The sequence below is a fragment of the Notolepis coatsorum genome (assembly GCF_963971535.1).
Source record: "Notolepis coatsorum genome assembly, chromosome: 15".
Classification (NCBI taxonomy): domain Eukaryota; kingdom Metazoa; phylum Chordata; class Actinopteri; order Aulopiformes; family Paralepididae; genus Notolepis; species Notolepis coatsorum.
In genome coordinates, this window is record NC_140179.1 from 87,852,782 (window position 1) to 87,877,310 (window position 24,529).

The 24,529-nt window shown below is 43.9% G+C and overlaps 1 protein-coding gene across 3 annotated transcripts in view; it reads right to left on the reverse strand.

Moving 5' to 3' along the window:
* cerk (ceramide kinase) overlaps nt 1–17,587 on the reverse strand; it is a 64,004-nt gene extending 46,417 nt beyond the window's left edge. For 2 of the 3 annotated variants that reach the window (XM_084330749.1, XM_084330748.1), the window contains exon 1: nt 17,192–17,573. In XM_084330749.1, coding sequence (XP_084186875.1) covers nt 17,192–17,360 — 169 coding nt within the window. In that variant the 5' untranslated portion in view covers nt 17,361–17,573. Of the gene's footprint in view, nt 1–17,191 lie in introns of all 3 variants that reach the window. The other variant, XM_084330750.1, reaches the window with a different exon arrangement.
* Between the last annotated feature and the right edge of the window lie 6,942 nt (nt 17,588–24,529).

Consider the following 24,529-nt stretch of genomic DNA (forward strand, 5'->3'; position numbering starts at 1 on the left):
ACTAGTGATTTGGTTTTTGAGATGTTAAATAAAGCACCTGTACTTTTGGTTTTTGAGATGTTAAATAAAGCACCTGTACTTTAGTTTTTTGAGATGTTAAATAAAGCACCTGTACTAGTGATTTGGTTTTTGGGGTGTTGGAAGCAGGATGATTAAGTAGATTTCTGCAGACTTGAATTGAAGTCTTGGAGAACAGGTGCATTACCACTGAGGACAATAGAAGATCCTGCATACAGTTTTAAACCAGAACCTGTGACCCAAAGACAGTGGACCTCATTCTTGAACGCACTTACGAAAGAATTACAAAGAAATGTCTTCTAAACTCCACTTTTTTTTTTTAAGATTTCGTTTTTAGCGTTTATCACTTTTTACTACTGGGCAGTCCAGTAGAGAGAGAGATAGGAGGAACGGGAGACAGAGTGGGGGGAAGACATTCGGCAAATAACATTCGGCAAAATAACGGGTCGGCCGTGCCGCGACTCAGCGCGTTATGTGGTTCGCCACTGGGGCGCCCCCTGAATGGTTTCTTATCTGGGATTCGTTCTTAGCTAAGAACAGGATTTAAGAACACAGGAAATAAGCCAGATTGGTGTGCGCCAATGTCCCCATCTCGGCCGCTTCAGGCCAGCTTAAAATTGTCATTTTCGCGGTGTTTCACGATGTTTGTAGAGCTGTGTGTGTGTTCTGTATTATAGCTGTGGAGACAATGGTGTGGCTCATTTGACAGACACTACATGGAAAAAAGAGTTTGTTTCTACACACTGTAGTTTGTAGTTTATTACACGCTAAACATTGCGCATTTCCAAGATAATCCAGTCTTTTTTCATAGATCGCAAGATAAAACGTGTTATATGCAATAAGCCCAAACCGTTCTGGTTGATCCCCTGAAACCCCAAATACTCCCAAATCAAAAGGTATATACCATGTACCTTCACAAAATAATTTTTTTAACTAAAAAACTAACTTAATCGTTTTAACTCAAAACTGTGATCGTGTTTGACAAGCATGTTTTACGTCCGGTAAAACACAAAACTGTGATCGTTAGAAAAACATGTTTCAGGTTCGGTAAAATAGACATAGAATGTACCTTACCTTAGCCAGAAGGTATTCCAAAAAGAATAATTCCAAGTGATCGCATCGCCATCGCGATTACCAGTGTATATGTCTATACACGTTGCGATGGGAAATACGCTTCAGCAACGGAATTTCGAAGCGATCGCTGTGAATCTCTGTTCAAGCAGGAGGAGGAGCCCTTACCAAAAAAAAGGGAAAACGTGTATCCAAACCAAGCCATTCCAGTTCAAAGGTAGGCGATACTGCCACCTGGTGATATTCTATCGGCATTGCAATTTCAATGTAGGCAAACAAGCCAGGGATGGCTATAATGATCCGGATGATGATTTAGCGCTGATGTTTGGCGCTCAAGCGTTGGTGAGGAAACACGTAATATTACGTGTTTGGCGCTGAATGAGTTAAGGGCTTAATTTGTGAGAAATCATTGGTGATTGCGTTCACATAAATTCTACACACATCCTCGGATTTAAATAATTATAATAATAATAATAAATATTATTTGTATCATTAACAATTACATTTTACATTTATAGTCATGATTCAACGAGGCAATGAGGCATCATAATATAAAAGTAATACACCTAATAAAAGTACTACAGACACTGCAAATGGCTGTAAATAAATAAATAAATAAATAAATAAATAAATAAATAAATAAATAAATAAATAAATAAATAAATAAATAAATAAATAAATAAATAAATAAATAAATAAATAAATAAATAAATAAATAAATAAATAAATAAATAAATAAATAAATAAATAAATAAATAAATAAATAAATAAATAAATAAATAAATAAATAAATAAATAAATAAATAAATAAATAAATAAATAAAACAAACCATGACTGCTGCTATTGAACCAGGGCCCCGTTCCCCGTACCTGGATAACTGAGTTAGCCGGATAACTTTCGGTCAAGCCTGACTTAAGCCGGACCTTCCCATTCCCCGACGCGCGATTGTCTAAATCACCATGACAACAGATCAAAAAGTTTGAGCCTGGTCGAGAGCAGGGTTAAGTTCAAGTTAGCCGGATGAACCATGGCCACGCCCCCGCAAAGAAGTGACAGCTCGTTTCCTGAAATGATTCTCACAGTCTAGGATCTGCATTATACCATTCTGAATTACGTTTTTGTGCTCCATTCTTCCAGAGGGGGCTTTTGAAATGTAAAATAGACCCAAAATGCTGATACTAAATTCACTTTGTCCTAAATAATGCACGTTATATATACTGTAACTGAGGGGTACAATTACCTGACTGTATGGTTAGATATGATACTTACTACCACTACCTCTTGTACTTTAGACTCTGGCCACCCAGTACTAGGTATAAATAATTATGATAAACACTCCCACCTGATGAAACGGATCCAACACAAATGTACCAAGTCGAAAGTCTGCGTTTATTAATAATACATAGCAAAAGGTATGTACAACGATCACTTAATTACATTTATGATTTGAAATAGTATGCACTTTTATGGCAAATGAGTATTCGTAGGTAGATCAATATCGAATGTCCAATCTCTGATTGCGCAGGAAGCAAATATACAACCTGGAATATTTAGGGAACAATAGCAATGATACTTGAATGATTATATAGCTGGATACACTAGGGGAAGGTTCCGACTGCTTGTAGGACAGCTGGAGGGGGGGGGTAGAGTCTGGCTGTATCCCGTCTGGCCGAGGGTATCCTGGGAGAGCCCACAGTCGTGCGACCCGGTGCCCAGCGATCCTCGATCCACAGATGAAAGCAGTTGGACTCTCTGTGGCCGGCGTCCTCCGGTCCACGATGGAGAGACGTGAGGCGACCTCGTCGTGTAGAGCGTCTTCTCACCTGTCGTCCTCTCCGGGGGGGGTATTTCCAACACACCGCAGTGTTGGCCTTTATCCATAGAATAATCAAAGTACTCAAAGCATAATCCAAGCCGGGGAAGGCTAGCCGTCGTCGGTAGAATAATCCAATATACAGGTCCACTCGCTCTTTGGCCTGGAGCTCCTCGGGTGCAGCTTCACGTGGGGTCAACCACCCTGGATAAGCGTCCAGCTGATGCCCGAAACGATGGGGGTGCTGATTACTATAGAACTCTTACCGCACGAGGCACTACATATGAATAGACTATTATTAGCTTAATAGAATACGTCCAACTCGACGATATAGTGCCAAATATGACTATTCAAATATTAATATACACGATGTCTCAATGCCGATACTGGGCCGAATTGGCCTTACTGCCCACACGTGGTTCGCGGGGAGGCTTTTGCGTCTGTCACTCTGTTGGAGGGTAAGGAACTGGACTAAAAGAAAGCTCTACTTTAATAGCGCAGTATATATACGCACTATGAACAAATAGTACCATTAGTGGTGCGGTAGACATATTCCTACGCGGAACTAGGACTTGTCCATACATGTTGAGCGGTACGATTGAACCTGGTCTGAGGGGTATGGCGACCTGGCACCAAGGTCTCGTCCAATGGTAGAATGGAGACTATTATGGGATGTTCAGTAGACTAGAAGGGATATTCAATGCATATTGTACAAGGAATATACAAGGGATATCAGGGGATATACAAATACAATTAAATATATATATATAAATAAATATATATATTCGGTTTAATCTGATCCTTCAGAACATATACCGTGGCGCTCGCTAGGTGCGATGTACACATTATGTGGTTATTTTAACAACGCGCAGCATTGCAAATGTGAATCCCGCGGGGATATCCTTAATGATTGAAACCTATCGCTCGTTTGGCTCTGATTCCTTTCATATTCTCCGCTGTGGATGAGGAGCGAGGAAGGAGAGGAGCGCCTGGATTTTGTTTCATTCAAGCATAAAATTGAAGTGTCTATGCGTGGATTGTGGATTTTGTGTGATATTGTAACTGGGATTAAAATGTCTGATGAGATGCGCTGTTTGACGGATTTGAGAAATTGAATGAGCCGTTGACGTCACATTAATGCATTTGAGAATAAAGAGATAAAACTTCATTCAAAAGGAAAAATATTCTAAACACGGGTCTCTCGTTCATTAATGTATAAACAATGAATTTATCCCATCTGGCACAGTGGCGCAGCGGTAGTGCTCAAGCCTGGCAACCGGGCGACCGGTGTTCGAAACCCCGCTTTTCCAATATAATTTTTTGGAATATAATATTAATGATTATACGCAAAAGTAGCCTAGTTTTAAGTTAAAATATTATAAATCTACATGCATTGAGGATGTCATTCTTTATATAGCTCTCAACGTGCACCAAATTGAATTATTCCTACATTGCAAAAAGAAGGAAAAGACTAGGATTCGAACCCCGGTCGTCTGCGTGAAAGTCAAAAGGACAAACCGTCACACCATAGTGCAGATAATAAAAAAAATCCACCATACATCAATCAATGGATAAGAGAGCCGTATCCTTATTCTGAAACAGTTGAACTAATTATTTTCGCTAGCAAGATCTCATTTGATTATTCAATGCATAAACCTACTGCCAGCAGGAACGTTTAAAGAAATATAATCTGATTGATTGGGGTAATGAGGGATTTAAAATTAGCCTATAGATTATGCATTTAACTTGTCGGCAAGGCTATTGAGCCGCCTGCAATCTGTAAAACAATCAATCAATCAATGCCGTTAGAAGATCAGGATTTCTGCGATCTACACCTGCTGTCTTTTCAACTGAAGCGGCCGCGCGCACTTATCCAGAGTCTCAAGTCTGGTTCAAGTTAACGAGACTGAATCAGCGTTCCAGGAACAGGAAAATCCCGGCTTCAAACATCGGGTTAACTGAATCTGGATAATGGGACTCTTGATCGACTTAGTTGAACCAGGTACGGGGAATAGGGCCCAGGACTGCTACACACAAATGTGCAATACTGTTGTATACACTCTTCACTTTTCACACAAATCCCTTTCACATCTGTACTGTATTCATCTCATTCCATTCGCTCATATCTCATATTTCATTCCTTTCTCCCGTCGTTCCATTTGTGCTTCTGCACAACGGTGGCGTGTGCACGACGCCAGCCTCAGCGTCTCCAGTTTTTGGTGGCTAGATTATGGTGACATAGTCTACAGATCTGCATGTAAGACCTCACTCCACAAACTTGATGTCGTCTACCACTCTGCTATCCAGTTTGCCACCAGTGCCCCTTTCAACACTCACCACTGCACCCTTTACTCCTCCGTCAACTGGCCATCCCTGCACACCCGTCGTAATATGCACTGGTTCATGCTCATTTACAAAATCCTCCTTGCGTTTTCCCCTCCTTAGTACCTATGTCACCTGTTGCAAATTACATCTGCCACTTACAACAACACTTGTTCTGCTCAACACATTCTCGTAAAGATTCCGAAAACATACACTGTACTTCATTCAGGGCTGCTGCTGCCAGTGACTGGAACAACCTACAGAAAACACTCAAACTGGTCGCCTTTATGTTTAAATCAGCATTCAAGGACTCTCTTATGAACATTCTTACTGATTGCTGCAACTGTATTGTCATTTGAACCAGAGTGAGTTTAGCAGAGGAAGTGAAGGCACGCATGCACGCACACACACATACACAGGATGCTGAGAAGTCTATTGACAAAATGTTATTCTTTTAATAATTCTTTGCAGTCTAACTGTGAGAAGTTGTTTCTGACTTCTCACAATGCCAGCATTCCAAATTGGGTTGTGATTCAAGGTTTTTCCCCAGAGCACAAGATATAGAGGAGCGCTACTTATAGTACAATGCTAAGCAGCGATGGAAAGTCAGCCTGGGTCAGACCACCATGCGGTGAGGCAGGTCACGTGTTCCTTGTTAGTGTCAGGTGATGATGGCACCTAATGGAGAAGCTCAGTCTGTGCTGCTAATTCCCTGTTTCCCACGGCTGAGCTACTAAGCCTCATTATTTTACAACGTGGCCGACTTGAGACCTGGGACTTTGCAGGAGATCTGAATCCAAGTCGTTAACACTTTTATTTGCAGACATTATGGGAAATGTCTTCTTCAGAGTCAGACAACAAGGTAGATACCAATTTCCTCTCTGTGCATTCCAATAGTATCCAACTGCAGAGCCGCAGAGCACGGCGCTCTCAGGCCCCGCGCTCTAAGGCCCCTGGGGCTGAATTGGAGTATTGCACTGTGCGGGCACAGCTGTGAGATCCGCGCAAGGCCAGATATCTTGAATGAATGCGTTTATTTAAACTTTATTTAACAGATTGCAGAATGGGTACAGTACAGTACGGCTCAATACACACAATTGTTAAGGGGATGCAGACCAGAGAAAGTATTTCGTCTTGTTTACATCAGGGTCCCCCATTTTCAATTCATAATGACATTTATGACATACTCAATATACAGATATAAAAATCTAATCTAATCATCTAATCTAAACTAATCATGACATTTATGACATACATATATGCAGTACTGTTACATTTGTGACATACAAGATATGCAAATATACAGTACTGTTAAACAGAGATCCTAACACCTGCTTATGAAGGTAAGCGGATGGGGGTGTGGCCAGACGAATGTTGGGATGTAAAGGTACATGGTGGAATTTTTTATTCAGTGCTCGTGCACAAAGTGAAGTACAGTGCAGAATGATGCTGAGCGTAAGCCATAATGAAATAGAACTGCACATTGTATAGGTATGTACATCGGATCCAGTGCCTTTAAGAGATTTATTAACATGTCTATTTACCATGTCTATTCTAGTTATCTTTTTTATTATTACTACTACTACTATTGTTTTTATTGCACAATCGAAGCGGGCATGGCCAACCGCATTTCACGAGGTCATGTACAGTGGAAACTAGAGCAACAGGAAAGGCAGGAGGCGGCATGTGACAAACGCCATCACCAAGGGGCGTCTTCTGCTTCTTAACCCTTTCACTACCACACTACAGAAGGGTAACCTTTCACTACCACACTACAGACGATTAACCTTTCACTACCACACTACAGACGGTTAACCTTTTACTACCACACTACAGACGGTTAACCTTTCACTACCACACTACAGACGGTTAACCTTTCACTACCACACTACAGATCATTTTTTTTTTTTTGGTGAAGGCAAGATCTACCTATTGAAGCGTTGAAAGAAAAAGACAGCCAAGATTGTACTTTAAACTAAATTACTTTTATTTGCCTGTATTCTAATTACATGCAATGCTTTGGTCCAACATTAAAATGTCAAAGTAGAACTATTATGTACTTTCTCAGTCAGTGCTAAGTGCAGTCATCTTATGCAGCATCACTTTTCACATCAAAACAAAAGTAGAACTGTAATGTGGACTTTCTCATATTATTAACATTGACAAACATATTTACAATTAGCATTTTATAAAGTAGAACTGTAATGTGTACTTTCTCAGTCAGTGCTAAGTGCAGTCAGTGCTAAGTGCAGCATCAGTTTTCACATCAGAACAAAAGTAGAACTGTAATGTGGACTTTCTCATATTATTAACATTGACAAACATATTTACAATTAGCATTTTATAAAGTAGAACTGTAATGTGTACTTTCTCAGTCAGTGCTAAGTGCAGCATCACTTTTCACATCAAAACAAAAGTAGAACTGTAATGTTTACTTTCTCAGTCAGTGCTAAGTGCAGTCAGTGCTAAGTGCAGTCAGTGCTAAGTGAAGCATCATTTTCACATCAAAACAAAAGTAGAACTGTATGTGTACTTTCTCAGTCAGTGCTAAGTGCAGCATCACTTTTCACATCAAAACAAACGTAGAACTGTAATGTGGACTCTCAGGGTAAGATAAAAAAAAATAAAAAATTAATTTTAATTTTCATGGAAAGATCTACAGGGACAGTCTCAAAGATCGACCAGTCGATCAAGATCGACGGGTTGGTGACCACTGCAGATAGATGTACGATAATTATTGTATTTATACAATAAAAGCAGCCTGTTTGTTAGAGGCACAGAAAGCCATTGACAACTAGACTGAAACAGAGGGGTATAGAGGCTGCTAGAATGGATAATCTGAGTGGTTTTCTTTCAGCAAAAAAACGGAATTAAAAATGTTGCCACTGCGATACACAAATCACAAAAGGTTGCGATAACTGCATTTAATTTTATACACCGCTGTGTCGAAATCAAGCTTTCCTAGTTTAAAACCGTGCTACTCAGCAAATGAGCATTGTGAGCAATCACAGACCTATCCATTGAGTGCGCTAAGTGCACTGGCCAATCAGAGGCACCCCGCGGAGCTCACTGTGTGAATTTCTCTTCTGTTTGTGGGAGCCTCCAAAGGAACTTGAGAAGTAAAATGATACTGGAGATGTTTCCATGTCAACGTTATTATAGCATCAAAAAGAAGAGTTTCAAAAAGTAAGGAATAAAAGAAAAAGTAAATGTATTATTATTATTTAAGATTTATTCAGTTTTTTCCCCTCAATGTATGTCTCCTTTAAGAGTGATGCGTTGTGGGGTGTATAGGTGATCTTCTACACAAGTAGCGAGTAGTCTTGTAGAGTGTATGTGGGAACGGTAGAGAGAGGTAGAACATATTGTGTGTAGTCAATAACATAACAGAAAAGAGAGCTGCTGTCAAACCTGCATATTAAAATAAATGCCCAGTATGCTACACTCCCCTGTGCCATACTACGGTTCAGAATAACACAGGAAAAGGTAACACCAGTCACAAAGATCATGCCTTCTCAGGTGGAAGTGTGTGTGCGTGTGTGTTGGTTGGCAACATAAGCACAGTTTTATATATGGACGCTGGGGACATGTCCCTACCAAAGACATGTCGCTACCAAAGACATGTCCCTACCAAAGACATGTCGCTACCAAAGACATGTCGCTACCAAAGACATGTCGCTACCAAAGACATGCGGCTACCAAAGACATGTCCCTACCAAAGACATGCGGCTACCAAAGACATGTCCCTACCAAAGACATGCGGCTACCAAAGACATGTCCCTACCAAAGACATGTCGCTACCAAAGACATGTCGCTACCAAAGACATGTCCCTACCAAAGACATGTCCCTACCAAAGACATGTCGCTACCAAAGACATGTCGCTACCAAAGACATGTCCCTACCAAAGCCACAGAAACATGAATTGTCCCTACCAATATAAGTGCAGAGTGAAAACTGTAGTTTTAGTATTATAATTCACAACAGCTGCATCAAGAACCATCAGCAAGCTATCCAATTATCTGCAATATCCAATCAAACAACCTGGACTTTCCTCACTCCCTCGCTGCTGTTCAGAGGGGGGGGGGGGGGGGGGTATTTACACTCAAATGAGTGTATACAATTTTCTTATTAAATATTAAGTGTCCCTACCAAAGCTCAAATCAAACCTACGCCCCATGGTTGGCCAGCTGTTCTGCTCTGTCCTGAAACCCTTGCACTCGTCATAGCTGGTTACAGTATGTAATGTGACTGCATGCTAAAACAGGTGCTCGCTACCAAAACATGTCATTTTGAGTCAGTTATAACATCTCTCCCATGGTGACTGTCATCCTTAATGCAGTAGAGATTTCACTATGTTTTGGACACTTGGTGTCATCTGCACCATGTTACACATGGCCCTTAAACGAGCCCTCAGCCCTGGCAAGTGGCCGCGTCTACTGGATTTTTCTTTTTTTTTACCATATTTGGGGAGAAGTCTTCCACCAATAACACATTATATCATTATTACACACGTCATTATTAATATTACACACACACCCTAGTCCCCTTCTTCTATTGTTTCTCTCTCTCTCACCTGCATGGCAGAAACACACCTATACTTCACAATGCACCCAGTTTCTCTGCCACTACTACAGTCACTTCCTCTTCCTCTTTGCTAGATCTGTCCACCACCACCCTTCGCTCCTAGCCGAGGTCTACATTCCAAGAGATAGCTCCAATGCCTCATCAGAGGGGTCAGTCTATCCCAAGATTATTGGAATTAGGGTATCTGACAATCTCATACAATCTCTGTTGTTTTCCCTGTTTTAGGACAAGCACTTGCCCTACTGAAGGCCACACCACCAGATTGTGCAAACAGGAGCATCCTTCACCTTCAGAAGGGCCACTTCATCAGTTAGGATATTTGTAATTACATATTGCCTCTGGACAGTGTCCACTCTAGAAACAAAAGGATAGAGAGAGGGAGAGAGAGAGATAGAGAGAGAGATAGAGAAATAGAGAGAGAGAGAGTGAGAGAAAAAGAGAGCTTGAGATAATGAGAGTGTGAGAGCGTGAGAGAGAGAGAAATAAAGAAAGAGAGAGTGCTACTTACAGGCACTTCTCAATTACGAAGGCACTTCATGCACTCATATCTGGTGAAAGAACATGATTGATAAGATGACATCCTTTTATTCACAATGGTGAATATAGCTCCTGTAGGGAGTTTTGTGTCCATATGATTGGATCAGTTTGGATGAACAGCAGCCACAGTCCGCAGTTCCTGCCTCTGCTGTGTTCAGCAGTCAATCAAGCAGCGAGGCGGAGAGGAGAACCAGAGAGAAGCAGCGAGAGCAAGACCCCTGCATATTAATTAATTCATATACATTTCAATATGGTTCGATATTAGGCGGCTGGGTGGCGCAGCGGTCTAAGCGCTTGTCACCAACGCGAGAGACACCGGTATCGAATCCGGCTGTCAGCGTTGCCTCCGGCTTGGGCCGGCCGTCATACTGACTCAATTGGCAGAGTCAGCGGGAGGGGAGTCGATGGGTGGTAATCTGGTCGTTGTAAACAGCGACTCCTACAGGTCGGTCAGGGCACCTGCACAGCAAGGACAGGAGATGGCGAGGGTAGTGTGAGCCTCCCACACGTTACACCTCGCCAATGAGAGTCCGCGCTGGCAGGTGAAAAGATGTGGCTGGCTGACTCCGCATGTATCGGAGGGGACATGCAATAGTATCTATCAACTCTCCCTACGACCGACCAGTGGTGGGCACATGCAAGCAACGATCAAGACAGGGGAATTGGCACAACTAAAATTGGGATGGGAGAAAAACACAGAAAAAGGAGGAGAAAAAGTGGATCAAAAAAATATGGTTGAGGTGGCTAGGTGGTGCAGTGGGCAAGGCGCTCACCACCAATGCAGGAGACGCTGGGTTCGAGCCCAGCTCTCCGCATTGCTATCAGCTTGGCTGGTCGTTCATACTAATACAATTGGCAGTATTAGGGGGTGGGAAGCTGATGGGTGGGGATCGGACGTTGTGGACAGCGACTCCTACAGGTCGGTTGGTGCGCCTGCACAGCAGAATCAGGAAGCGACGGGGGCGGCGTGCCCTCCAAACGCAGACCCCCGACGCTGAGAGATCGCACTGTGCAGGTGAAAAGATGCGACTGCTGCTTCCTCGAGTACCGGAGGGGGTCGATATTCTAAAAAGAAAAAAGTGACAGCCCTACCTGTTACTAAACTCCAACCGACACATCAATAGGCCTACAAAACAAAAAATGTAAACAAAGTGCAATACCAAGAGGTCACTGTTTGACGACATTATAGATTCTACTTTTAGGTGCTGTTGTTTGATGGAATGCTAGATTAAATATACATGGACTGTTCCTGTTTCTTCATGGTGTGTTGCATTGTTTTTACAGAATGAGGGTTGTCCCAACACTGAGCAAATGTTAAATATGTGCATTGTGCCGTTTCTATGTGCATGTACAAGATGGCGGCTTGCATGTAAATCTTCTCTTTTCTACCTAAAGTTTAACCTAAAATATGTTTTTGACAAAAAAAATTGGTTTGCTATGCTATTGCTGGATCTGATCATATTTGATCTGCAACATCTAGTCTGAAAGTTAGATCTACATTTTGTTCGACAGTACAGGCTCACGCACCACTGGTAGATGTACCATAATTATCGTATTTGTCTGATGAAAGCAGCTCACTCATTACAGGCACATTGGGAACCTATAGCTGGACACTGTCAATATGCCCTCAGTATAGCTGAACAGCTATAAATGTAAATATAATCTGGTCATATTTGATCTGCAACATCTAGTCTGAAAGTTAGATCTAAATTTAGTTCGACAGTACAGGCTCACGCACCACTGCTAGATGTACCATAATTATCGTATTTGTCTGATGAAAGCAGCTCACTCATTACAGGCACAGAAACAACCCATTGAAACAAACACTAATTGCTCCCGATGAGCAGGTTGGCACCTTGCATGGTTGCCTCCGCCGTCGGTGTGTGAATGTGTGAGTGAATGTGTGAATGAATGGGTAAAAATGTGAGTAACAAATTGTAAAGCGCTTTGGATAAAAGCGCTATATAAAAAAGCAGCCATTTCATTGTCCATTGAAATAAGCACCACCCCCTTTCATATCTCGTGAACCGTTTGTCAATGAACTCAGACTACAGACTACTACTTTCATAGCTTGTTTGCAGTCATGGGATTGGATTCCGCTGATGCGCAAAATAGCAGATGGTGGGCAGCAAGTACAAAGCAGACAAGACGAGATGGAGCAAGTCCCTTACTATAGGCTAATTTAGACGATATTACAGGAGAAGGTCATAACATACTGTATGTTGGGCGTGGTCCTTAAGAAGAGGAGTGATTTTTCAACTGAATTGAAAGACTTGCCTGAAACATTTGGGAAGGAAAGGGGAGAAACAGTATTTATTTTTCCTTGAGGACGAAACAATGAATTTTTCCGTCTGTAACAAACTCCAAACTGAAGGGACTGTATGTATACTCGCCATGGATTCGGGAACAGTGAATTATAAAATAGTCGTTTTGTTTTTGTTAGAATGGAATTCCTTCCAAAATCTTGTAGGTGTCATGGTTCCTGCAGTGCTCCCTCCCTCTCTCTCTACCTCTCTTCCCCCTTCTCAAGTAGGTGCAGGTGTGGTGTTCAGCGTGGCAGCTGATCTGACTTCGGTGGGCATATTATATTGGGTATATAACCCCGCCCCAGATGTGGAGAAGCTGTCAGATGGTAAACTCTTGTTACCAGTTGTTAGTCGTGTTACTTTGCTTGTATTCACTATTCTGATGCTTCTAGTAGTTCGCCATGTTCTTTGACCGTGTCTAACTCTGTACTCTCGTCCTCTCTCCTAGCCTGCTCGGCGAAGACCTGGAGACACTGGCCTGGCTCACAAGGAACTGCTCTGACACCTGCCTGGCTGACTATCCCTGTCCCTGCTCTGACCCCGTCTGTCTGACTCTCTTGTCCCCGCGCACACACCCTGGACAATATGAGTATCACCCCCTGCCTGGACATTGACCATTCTATTAAATATACCCATATTGGGTTTTATCCAGACCCCGTCTGCCGTTTCTCTTTGTCTGCCTATTGGGTTCAAACACAACCGTGATAGTAGGATTTGAATAAGAGCTAGTGATTAATCAAGTAATAATTAGATTTGTTGTTCCTCGCAGAGGATGTGCATTTGTTTTTAAGTTGTCTAAATGAAGACCAATGGGATGGATCCCCAGAGAGTCTGGCAAGTGACCAGGTCCGCTCTGTTCCTTCCCTTAAATAAAGTTGATCATTTGGGTGCAAACAAAGAGGCTAATCTATCTTTTATGAAATACTTTTGTTTTTTGAATGATGCATGTTTATTAATAACTGAAAGAAAGGTATAGTGAATGTTGCTGTGGAAAAGGTCAATTTAAAAAAGATAGTTCACTAAAGTTTCTTACTGGAAACATTTCAAGCAATTAGGGTAGAGTTATTTTTCATATTTGGCCTGGTGGGTTCAATAACCTGCTGGAATCAATTTAGCTTACCTAACCTCCGCTATACCGCTAACCTCCTTGAGGTAATTCGAGGAATTATTCAAACTAGTCAAGATTAAAGTCACCCATAACAATCTGAATACTGAGAGAGTAAATCTGCTGTCTTGTTTGTGTGTTTGGTTGTTCAGAGAGAGAGAGAGAGAGAGAGAGAGAGAGAGAGAGAGAGAGAGAGAGAGAGAGAGAGAGAGAGAGAGAGAGAGAGAGAGAGAGAGAGAGAGAGAGAGAGAGAGAGAGAGAGAGAGAGAGAGAGAGAGAGAGAGAGAGAGAGAGAAGAAATAAATGGCTGCTGCTTGATGGAGATTTGCACTCTACTGATTTTTTTTTTTAAATCAAATCAAGCTTGTTAAAGGTGAACAATAAAGACCCATGACACAATGCTCTGATATAAAGTCACCATTCAGTTACATGTGATGAACACCCAGACAGCTTTACAGCCTCAATCTAAAGGTCACCAGAGAGTGTGTGTTGGGGGGGGGGGGGGGGGGGTGGCTCAGGAGAGGAAGTTAAATGGCCTGAAGCGCGCATGTCTGCATGTGTGCATTAATTTCCTCATTTCCTTGGCCAGATAAGCACAGCCATTTCATAGCACACAAGTGTGTGTGTGTGTGTGTGTGTGTGTGTGTGTGTGTGTGTGTGTGTGTGTGTGTGTGTGTGTGTGTGTGTGTGTGTGTGTGTGTGTGTGTGTGTGTGTGTGTGTGTGTGTGTGTGTGTGTGTGTGTGTGTGTGTGTGTGTGTGTGTGTGTGTGTGTGTGTGTGTGTGTGTGTGTGTGTGTGTGTGCATGTGTATGTGTGAGTGTGTGAGTGTGTGTGTGGAGTGGACCGGACTATGATGCAAATGCACAGGTTGGTGAAAACGTGAGAGTCCTACTATCTGTTGTGCAGGTGGGAGGAGGCGTGGAGAGGTGGAGGGGTGGAGGGGAGGAGGGGTAGAGGGGAGGAGGGGTGGAGAGGTGGAGGGGTGGAGGGGTGGAGGGGAGGAGGGGTGGAGAGGTGGAGGGGTGGAGGGGTGGAGAGGTGGAGGGGTGGAGAGGTGGAGGGGTGGAGGGGTGGAGGGGAGGAGGGGTGGAGAGGTGCAGGTGGGTGGAGGGTGGAGAGGTGATGGTGATACTAGGCAATGCCTCCTGCATCTCCACTCATAGTCAATAATGAACTGCCATATTAACCACTAATGAACCCTGTTAGAGTTCCTGTGTGTATTGCATGGTCATAACATGATTATGTCTCATTAACATACAGTACACAGTCATTATCCCACTCATCAAAGGGCTATGTTAGGCATGCTTTTTCATTAGGTCTAAACATTATATAACATTCATATCCATATTGCAATTAGATTAAAAATGCAATATCTATGTTGCAAAGGCATATTTAGTCATGCACATAATCAGTGTGAATGACAGTCACCTGCTGGACAAGCCTAGAGGAATCCTAGCAATACTATATATAGGCCTATATATATGCATGCATCTAATGTGAATATGTTAATAATAAACAGGAAGTCTAATGTGAATATATGTTGATCATAAGAGGAAATCTAATGTGAATATATGTTGATCATAAGAGGAAATCTAATGTGAATATATGTTGATCATAAGAGGAAATCTAATGTGAATATATGTTGATCATAAGAGGAAGTCTAATGTGAATATATGTTGATCATAAGCAGGAAGTCTAATGTGAATATATGTTGATCATAAGCAGGAAGTCTAATGTGAATATATGTTGATCATAAGAGGAAATCTAATGTGAATATATGTTGATCATGAGAGGAAATATCATATGAATATATAGTATGTTGATCATAAGCAGGAACTCTAACGAGAGATATTGTAGGCTTCCAAACAAAACAAACTAAAATACCTAACACAGATATCCACATAAATATGGTGACTTTCTTCAGTTTATGTTTAATACACAGATACAGTGGAAGCCAATGGCAGCGGTGAATCAGGCACATTTTCCAGTAACATTAAAAATAATTATGAAAGAAAAAAAGATGATTTTTGTATCAAGGCAAGAATGACTTGGAAGCAACGCGTCAAAAAGACTGGTGTGATCCTTTCACTTTGCAGGGGCACAATGACCCGTCACACACAGTGTTTGTGGGACGAGCTTTGCTAGCTGGGTTGAACATTGACTCACTGGAATAGAGCGGTTTTACAACAGGTTATTATAGGGCACTTGATAGCACTTTGAGACAGGACAGTGACAGGACAGCGAGGGCCACGTCCAACTGAACAAACAGCGTAGGTTTTTTTATTAAACATGATATAGTTTACACTCAAAACATCCCATATAAATAAGTACTATTGTAGATTGATGCTCATTTGAGTGGTACTGCTGCATGCCATAAGTCATGTTTCACTATGTTATCATTTTTGTACTTAAATAATACTATATATAATCCAATTCAATCCATGATACCAATTATAATATCATAGTATTTGCATTATTTTAGGTCACTTTTTAAATACCGTGCCACTTTTTCTAAGAACTTGATAGAATCACATTAAATTAAATGGTCGTTTTTTACAGCACAAGTATGCTGTATTATTATATCATTGTCTATAACATGTATTAGATTTAGATGCATTTTCATTATACAGCACAAGTAGAGGTTTGGCATCAAACCAGAGTGCAAATGTAACAGTAGTAATATACAATATATAAATAAAATATATAAATTACTAGTACTACTGAGTGCTATAATCAGATGTATGTAAGTTGTAGTATTATTATGTACAGATACAGGTATAGGCAAAATACATATGGGAGTAAGTCATGAGAGAAGACATTATAGATATAATTGGTACAGGGAGAAACCGAAACGTCAAAACTGTGATGTCTCAACAAAGGCATATAAGACCATAATCTTTTTTCATATTGTGTTCAAATGTGAGTTTTGATGGATATAAAGCATAAACAAATCCACTGGTTTACTGTGCAGCAAGTATAGGGGAAAATGCCAGCTATACTCTTGGAGGCCTTGCTGTGCAGCATGCAAGAACCAGGCTTAAAGCCTTTATTAACCTTCTAATAGTCTGTTGCGTGTAGCCACCTAACAGTGTGTGGTAGAGGCCCTTAGGGCAAAAATATCATCTATTACTGCCTCAAACCTCTGCATGCATTATTTAAACAATGAAGAACCAACTGGAATGTAGTCGCTTTGTGTGGCAGCTTCAAAAACTGCATAGACTGCAAGACTCACTATTTCGATGGATGGGTGACTGACATAACAAGTTCAGATTTTTGGGGGGGGGGGGGCTGATTGTAAAAACCCATTACAGCCTTGGCAAAATGCTATATGTATTGCTTACAGCACTGCTGTGTGTGTGCGTGCGTGTGTGTGTCATAGTTCAGTCTAAAAACGGGTAGCTTATATATTGGTAAAATAATCATTTTCACTGACCAGTCTCAGAGATGCCGTTGACAACAGAGAGTGTCCGGCTGTGCTTCTCGATCTGCTTCCACGCCAGAACACTGCGGCTCAGAGTGACTTCTACCAGCCTGTGCTTCTGGAAAAGCTGCGATGACAACAGTCTGGGTTGTTTCTCCATAATTTCGACGAGACGTGTCATTATTATTATGTTGATCTTTGTCCAAAGAGCGCGTCAGTCAATGGTAGTAATAATAATAATAATAATAGCGGTCCGTCCATGGTCCATTAACATCTCACCTTCTGGTCGGCAGGACCTCTTGTTGCCCCCCCCGCTGCTGTGACGCCGTGAACCTCGGTGCGTTGCGTAAACACTGTAATCTCCTCATCTCAGCTGCTGTCTGTTCCTCCTGTCCTCCTCCTCGCCACTAGGCCACAGACAGTTGTATTATTGAGGCCGAATTATACTTCTGCGTGGGCTGTCGCCTGTCGCGGCTCCTTTCTCCGACCAATGACCACCATACCTGCTGCAGAACCAATGAGTGAGCGTCTGCCAATCTTCCAAAAGGTGTTGCTCATAGATATATATAGTGTTCTATAGATATCTATGGTGTTGCTTCTCTGATCAATAAGCATGCTCCCCCCCCCTTTCTCCCCCATCTCTCTCTGCAGCACAATCAATAGGATCAATCACCAGTATCATAGTTGCAGCCTCAGTTCTGGACTCTACTCAAATATTTGCACTACTTCTCTATACCTTTTGTACTATATAGTATGTTGTGTGTACTTGGTCTTTACTTTATTCTTTTTACTTTATTTTTTTTTTACTATATGAAGCATAATCCCAGGAGGCTAATACACCAAGCATTTCACTGTAATGTACATGCACCTTATATGTGACAAATAAAACAAAACTTGAAACTATATTTAAAATAGCAGCATAGTATTATCAAATACAATATGAATGATAAAATATGAGTTATAAAATAGCGAATAATAAATATACATTTAAAAATAGCAAATATAAAATATTTGCTTGTACATGCACAATGGTCAAGGAAAGGTTTTATTCTAATGTGCATTTTCCTCTTGGCCACTATACACCTGGGGAGCCTGCTATGTCAAATCAGTACATTATCCTCAAAGATAGGCAGTATGTGCATGTATTTGAAATGCACATTTAATTACTTTTACTTTTTGTGTCATTTGTATTTTGCAGCCATTACAAAATCATGTCATGTAATTTCTAACAATACACAGTATTGTCCTCTTAGGCCAGTGTTTCTCAAAGTGGGGGGAGGCATGACAGGGGGGGCCTTGAGATTTATATACATTTTTAATTTTTTTTTGGATTACAGAAAATTAGCACTAAAGTGCTATCTGTTGCAGCTGCACTGTTCTGCATGAAAATACCAGTTCTCAAAATCTGAAAATCATTATTTAATAAAACACAGAAAAGGATCACCAAGTTACTCTGGATAAAAAAAAACTTTACAGACAACATTGAGACAAAGCTTCCTGACACATCTCCATCCAAACTCTTGGAAGAACTCTTTGAAATCTCATCTGATACCCAGGGGTGTAGCTCCAGATTCTGGGCCCCATGAAAGAATGTATTTGTAGGCCCCCAGTGAATACGAGCGCGCGTAAGCGCGCGAGCGGAATTTATTTTGGCCATTTTTTATTGATGAAAACGCATAATATGGTTTTTACCTATACATTCGGATCAGCAGTTCAGCACCTGCACTGTTGGTGGGTGAGCCTAGTAAAGGATGTCGCATTGCGTTCATCTTCAATGAATGGACCAATGCAATAGTCTACCAAAGCCCCCCCTCTCTCTCTATATATCTCACACACACACACACACACACACACACACACACACACACACACACACACACACACACACACACACACACACACACACACACACACACACACACACACACACACACACACACACACACACACACACACACACACTTCAGAAACAAACATAGTATCAATGAGAACATCAATAATACACCTGAGTGATGTCTAGTAAAAAAAAAAAAAAAAAAAAAATGTTGGGCCCCCCCCAGTGCTGGGCCCTTGGAATCATCCTAAGCTACGCCCCTGCTGATACCACCTAGAGAGCTAGTTTCAGAGTCTGGTGCTGAGTACCAAGTATCTCATCTCATGGCCCACCAAGTATCTCATGATGCAGCAGTTAAGGTGTTGATACCATTCAGCACCACATACAGTATCTGTGTGAAGCTGGCTTTTCATCCATGACAGCTCTGAAAACAAAATATAGGGCCAATTTGAAAGGTCACGATATTGGTGTTATTTCAATCAATTTAAACATGGCCCATTTCATGACTATTTTGTTGGGGCGAGGGGGCGGGGGGGGGGGGGGGGGGGGGCAAAATATTTTGGTCCGCCAAAGGGGGGCCTGACAGAAAAAGTTTGAGAAGCACTGTCTTAGGCTAATGAGAACAAATATTATATTTTGAACACAAGCAACTGGTCACATTTGGTATATATAGGAGTAAACATATAAGGCCTGTTCTTGGATCAGTGGAATAGTTATTCTCCTGTCAGACTGAAAGGGCAGATGGTCCAGGATATCCTGTTACCTACTTCTACACACCCAACCCTAGGGCCCACATATGTCCTATAAGTAAGGGATAATGTATAGCTACGAGGTCATTGTTGCAAAATAATTGACCGACACAGAGTTTAGAACACCGAGGCGCCTCACCGAGGTGTTTTAAACGTCAGTGAAGGTCAATTATTTTGCGACAATGATCGAGTATAGGCTATACATTATCCCGCTTATTACATGGCTAACTTATATACCTAGTAACAATATACCTAATTCATTTTACACCATCGACAAGACGAGATCAAATGCAGACGCAGTTGTTCTGTGGCTCCGCTGTCAGCCCAAATAAAGTTATTATTATTATCGCCGGCAGCCGGCAGTTCTGTGGTCTGATTGCACTGATGAGTGCAGCTGTGCATATGCTGAGCTATAGCTTTCGTCATAGGCGGCGGATGGGCTTATGTTCTAGGTAGGCTGAATTGGGAACGCCCCCTCGCGCCTAGCACGAGAAAAATTTGACCTTTTATTTTTGGTTTCACGCAAACTGTCCAGGTTCTGATTTCATATACACACACACTACTAGGCTATACTACAGCGAGCCCCACTCATTTATATATAGTGCAAATTAAGTGTTCAAATGAAGGCATCCAATAATATATGAACCATTGTCTTACCTTAATGCAGATAAATGCGACGTTTCGTCTTGGTGAGAATTGAATCACAAGTTGCAATGAAGTGAAAGTTTTTCGTAATTTAGATCTCATCATGCTTTGAAAACAATGTACATACAGTAGCTCTAAAAAGTGTCCACGATTTGATGAACTCGGACTCTCATCATGTCCTCTTAGAGCAAGCCCTTGTTTGCCAAGATAAAACAACATACAGCCTCAGGTGATCGCTAGTTATATTTCGTATGGCATCGCTCCCGCTCTGAGCCTTACGAGATACTCTATATCGCCTGTGATACCTAATGTATCTCCCACGAACAAAAACACATGCACCCCACCTGTATGGGGCCCCGCCCCTTATGGTGGCACCACCCATATAATCATGACTCTGGTCATGACACACCCTTCCTCTATTTTCGTCCCAGCGTGCTGGATGCTATGCACCGTGCGAGCTAGCGGAATGAAAAGATTAAGGAAGATTAATAATGTTGGAAGCTTACCGGAGGTTGCTGGCCCCTGGCATCTTCGACGCATGTTTTCGGCGACACGACGGGCCTGTGATGTTCCTCGTTTGATGACTGCACATCGAGGTTCAGCTGTACAAGGCTGGCTGTCGGGCCAGCTTGTACTCAGGTAGGCCCTGTGTCTTCAGGCATGGGTATTAGTGTTAGTAATGCTGGTTTGTGTTGTTAACACAACCTTGTTGTGTGTTGGCGCCAGGGGCAAGATGGTTTGGTGAACGTTCTCTGCAGGGAACGGTTTCCAAGCTGTCTTGGGCGTGCTGCTAAAACATCTAAAGCTATGCTAACATGCTATCGCTACTGCCGCATGCTATCACTACTGCTAATTGCTATGCTGTTTTAATGTCTCCGCCGTGAGATGTTGTCACTCTCCCGCCTCTTGCCCGGTTCATCAATGAAGGTCAGTCGGTAGCTGTTGTGGGGTTTTGAGTTCTATTTACCTTTTTCGGGTAAATGGGTTGACAACGGGGTAGGTCGTGGCTAGGTTCTAGCCAGGTATTACCTTGTGTTCCGGCGGGGTTTGTTGAACGGTGTTCCCATCTGGGTTGGCGTCGGGTAGTGGGGCTATGGGTCCAGCCGACATGGTAAACATGTTGCGTGTCTGTGCACAGGCAATTGTTGTCTTGGGTTCCACATTGCCTGGCGTTAGGCTGCAGTAGTATAAGGGCAGGGCCGCTTGGGAGAAATGTGAGGCCCTGTGCGTTTTTAGACGCGAGGGCCCCCATCTCCTGGGGCGGCCCTGTGTAGGGGGCTATTGTTTCATTTTGTCACTCTGCTATGAGAAGGCTGTCTTGCTACAGTTTTCTCTCCTCTCAAACCATTCATACTGACGGTCAATCGGTATACTGGGGGAGTAGTGCGGGGGGGGGGCTTTGTTTACCTTTTTTGGTAAATGGGCTAAACTAGGGCTGGTGTTCTGTTGTGAATATTTTGAATGAAGACGGGTCTGGTCCGTCTCCCCTTAAACTTTGTGTGTATGGGTTTGCTCATTCTACAGTTTTTGTGGTTTAGCTCTTTTATTCATTTAACCTTTTCATGGTCCACACCACAGTGGAGGGTGCTGTTTGCAATCACCACTGGTGCTCCATGTTAACGTCAGTCCTTTGTTTTTGATATATTGAAACAATGCCCCGCCCGGCCGACACCATGGTCGGCCTGGCGAGTGGCTGGTGGGCTGTTAAGGCTTGTACCGCCACGGTATGGAATTGGCAACGATTAGAACTGTGTTCGAATTGGTGTTTTTTCTATTACAGAAATGGTGTCTGGTGGAGGGGCCTTGAGGGCCGGCCGACGTCGACACATCGCGCACGGTGTTGGTAAACCACTCCGTCGAGGATGTTGACGTTATTAGCTTTGACCCAGCCGCAAGCTATAACCGCTCAGGGTTCCCCTCTCCGCAGGGGATTTTGGTCTTCTGCTGGAGCGCGGGCGGTATTGTCCTAGGCCCTACACCGCCTCACACCGCGCAGCCAGAAGAAGAGAGAGCACGGCCTCGTCAGCGGCGATGACGGGGCCCTCGACAGGCGGCCATGTTTCCCCCGCCAGTGGTGCCCTGGTTGGAGAATCGACAGGGTATCGCGAGGCCGACAGTCTTGGCGGCCGAGGGATCGGCCATTTTGGGTGATTTCGGTGTTGGTAAACCACTCCGTCGTCATTTTGCCGCGAGCAGCCCGCTCCCCGTTCAATCCTCTCTCTGGTACCCCCAGAAGCGGGGCTCTGAGCGTTCTCCTTTGGCTGCGGGCCGCGAACCTTCATTGAAGCGTATGCGGCCCCATTCTTCGCTTCTCATGGAGACAGGGGCTGACACCCAGTTGATGGCTGAGCCTGGGTCTGTCCGTGAGAATGTTGTGCTGTCAAGCGGCTCCCACACCTTGAACTGTGTTGGTTGAGCCTGGTGTTACGTCTGTCAACTTAAGTGTTGTCAGCAGGGGGGCTCGAAACCTTTTGAGGCACACAGTGCGGGCTTCCCCGGCCTCGCCTTCGCCAGGCCAGGTATCATGTTGGTGCTCCCACTCCTGGAATATTGGCAAGTGGTCGCAGCTCACATGGTTTGGGGTGGTAGTGATATCACTGCAGGGCTACGGTGTGTAGGAACCCATGGGGGCCTTACACCTTGCATGTCCGGCTGCAGAACAACTCCTTCAGCATGTTCTGGAGGGGTGTTCAGTGGGGGGGCTTTTTTGATCGGAAGCCCCCCGTATCAGACAGGCCCTTTTCTGTCGGGGTTCCCCCTTGGGTGCGATTGCCTCGTGGGTGGTGTCGGGGTCAGGTGTTCCGACACGGAACGCGCTCCTCGCACGATTCCAGGGTTGTCTTCGCACAGCGGGGGGGACCGGGCCAACTATCTACAGTTCCTGGCGGACCTGCGCCACGTGACGGCGGGTGCGTTGGGAGTGTCGTCACATATGACTACGGCAGTACCATATGTCGAGGTAGATGGAGAGAATGGTGAGGCGGGGACTTGTGTTTACACAACCCCACCCGTTTTCAGGTTTGGTACAGACCCTGTTGTCGGGGTCTCCAGCAGGGACAGCTCTGGTCGACGAGATCCAATCTCTGTGGACGAAGCAAGCCATCGTCGTGGCGTTCTCCTCCCGGTGTTCTCTGCCCGAGAAGTCGGGAGGGAGGGGTGTAAGACCCAGGCTGGACCTGTCCCATGGGAAGGTTCAGCATTTTTTGGATCGTCTCCTACCTGTTGAACACTGTCAGGTGGGGGTCTGGTTCTCCTCCATAGACCTGTAGGATGCGTATGCGCATCCCCGATCTTCCATCCTAGGGCTTACCTACGCTTCCTTTGCAGGGTTAGCGTATGAGTACCAGAGGCTGCCGTTCGGTTTTCTCTGGCTCCCCGCATCTTCACCAAGTGCGTGGAGGCCGCACTGGGGCCTCTGCGTCATCCGGGGTTACGGAGTGTTCTGCCCTGATGACGTTCTGGTCCTTCGCGGTCAAGGTGGATCGTCAGGTCTCGTACCAGGCAGGTCTCTACCAGCCTGGGGTTGCTGTAGACTGGATGTAGAGTATTCCTCTTCCCAGTCAACGGTTGGAGGGCTATGGGCATCCATCTCAGAGCGTGTTGTCAACACGCTCGGGAGGTTCCGTCCTAGGACGGTTACGGCGCTGTCTCACGTCGCGTTTTCACCGACGCCTCCCTCGCTGGTGACGCGTCGGGCCAACGCAGTAGGGGGCAGCTGGCAAACCATGCTGCCCGGTCTGCGCTACGTTCAATGTGTTGGTGTTGAAAGCGGTCCTTCTGGTCCACAAATGGTGTTGATCAGGACGGACGATACGACGTCAGTGTCGTGTATCGACAGACAGGGAGGAGTACGCTCCCCCTGTCTGCACCAGGCGGCGGGCGGCTGGCTATGGGCGTCCTCCATCTGCGCGGCCTAAGGGCTCCCCACATCCCCGGCAGGGAGAATGTGGGTGCAGGTGTACTGTCGCGGGGCGGCCCTCATCCTGACGGGTGAGGATTGCGTCTGGACATGGCCAGGCAGGTCTGGGACCGATGCCGTGCCGCCAGGGATTCTTCCCCATACATCTGTTAGGTCAGTTGTTGGGACGGGTACGTTGAGGGGCGCAGGTCCTTGATCCTGAT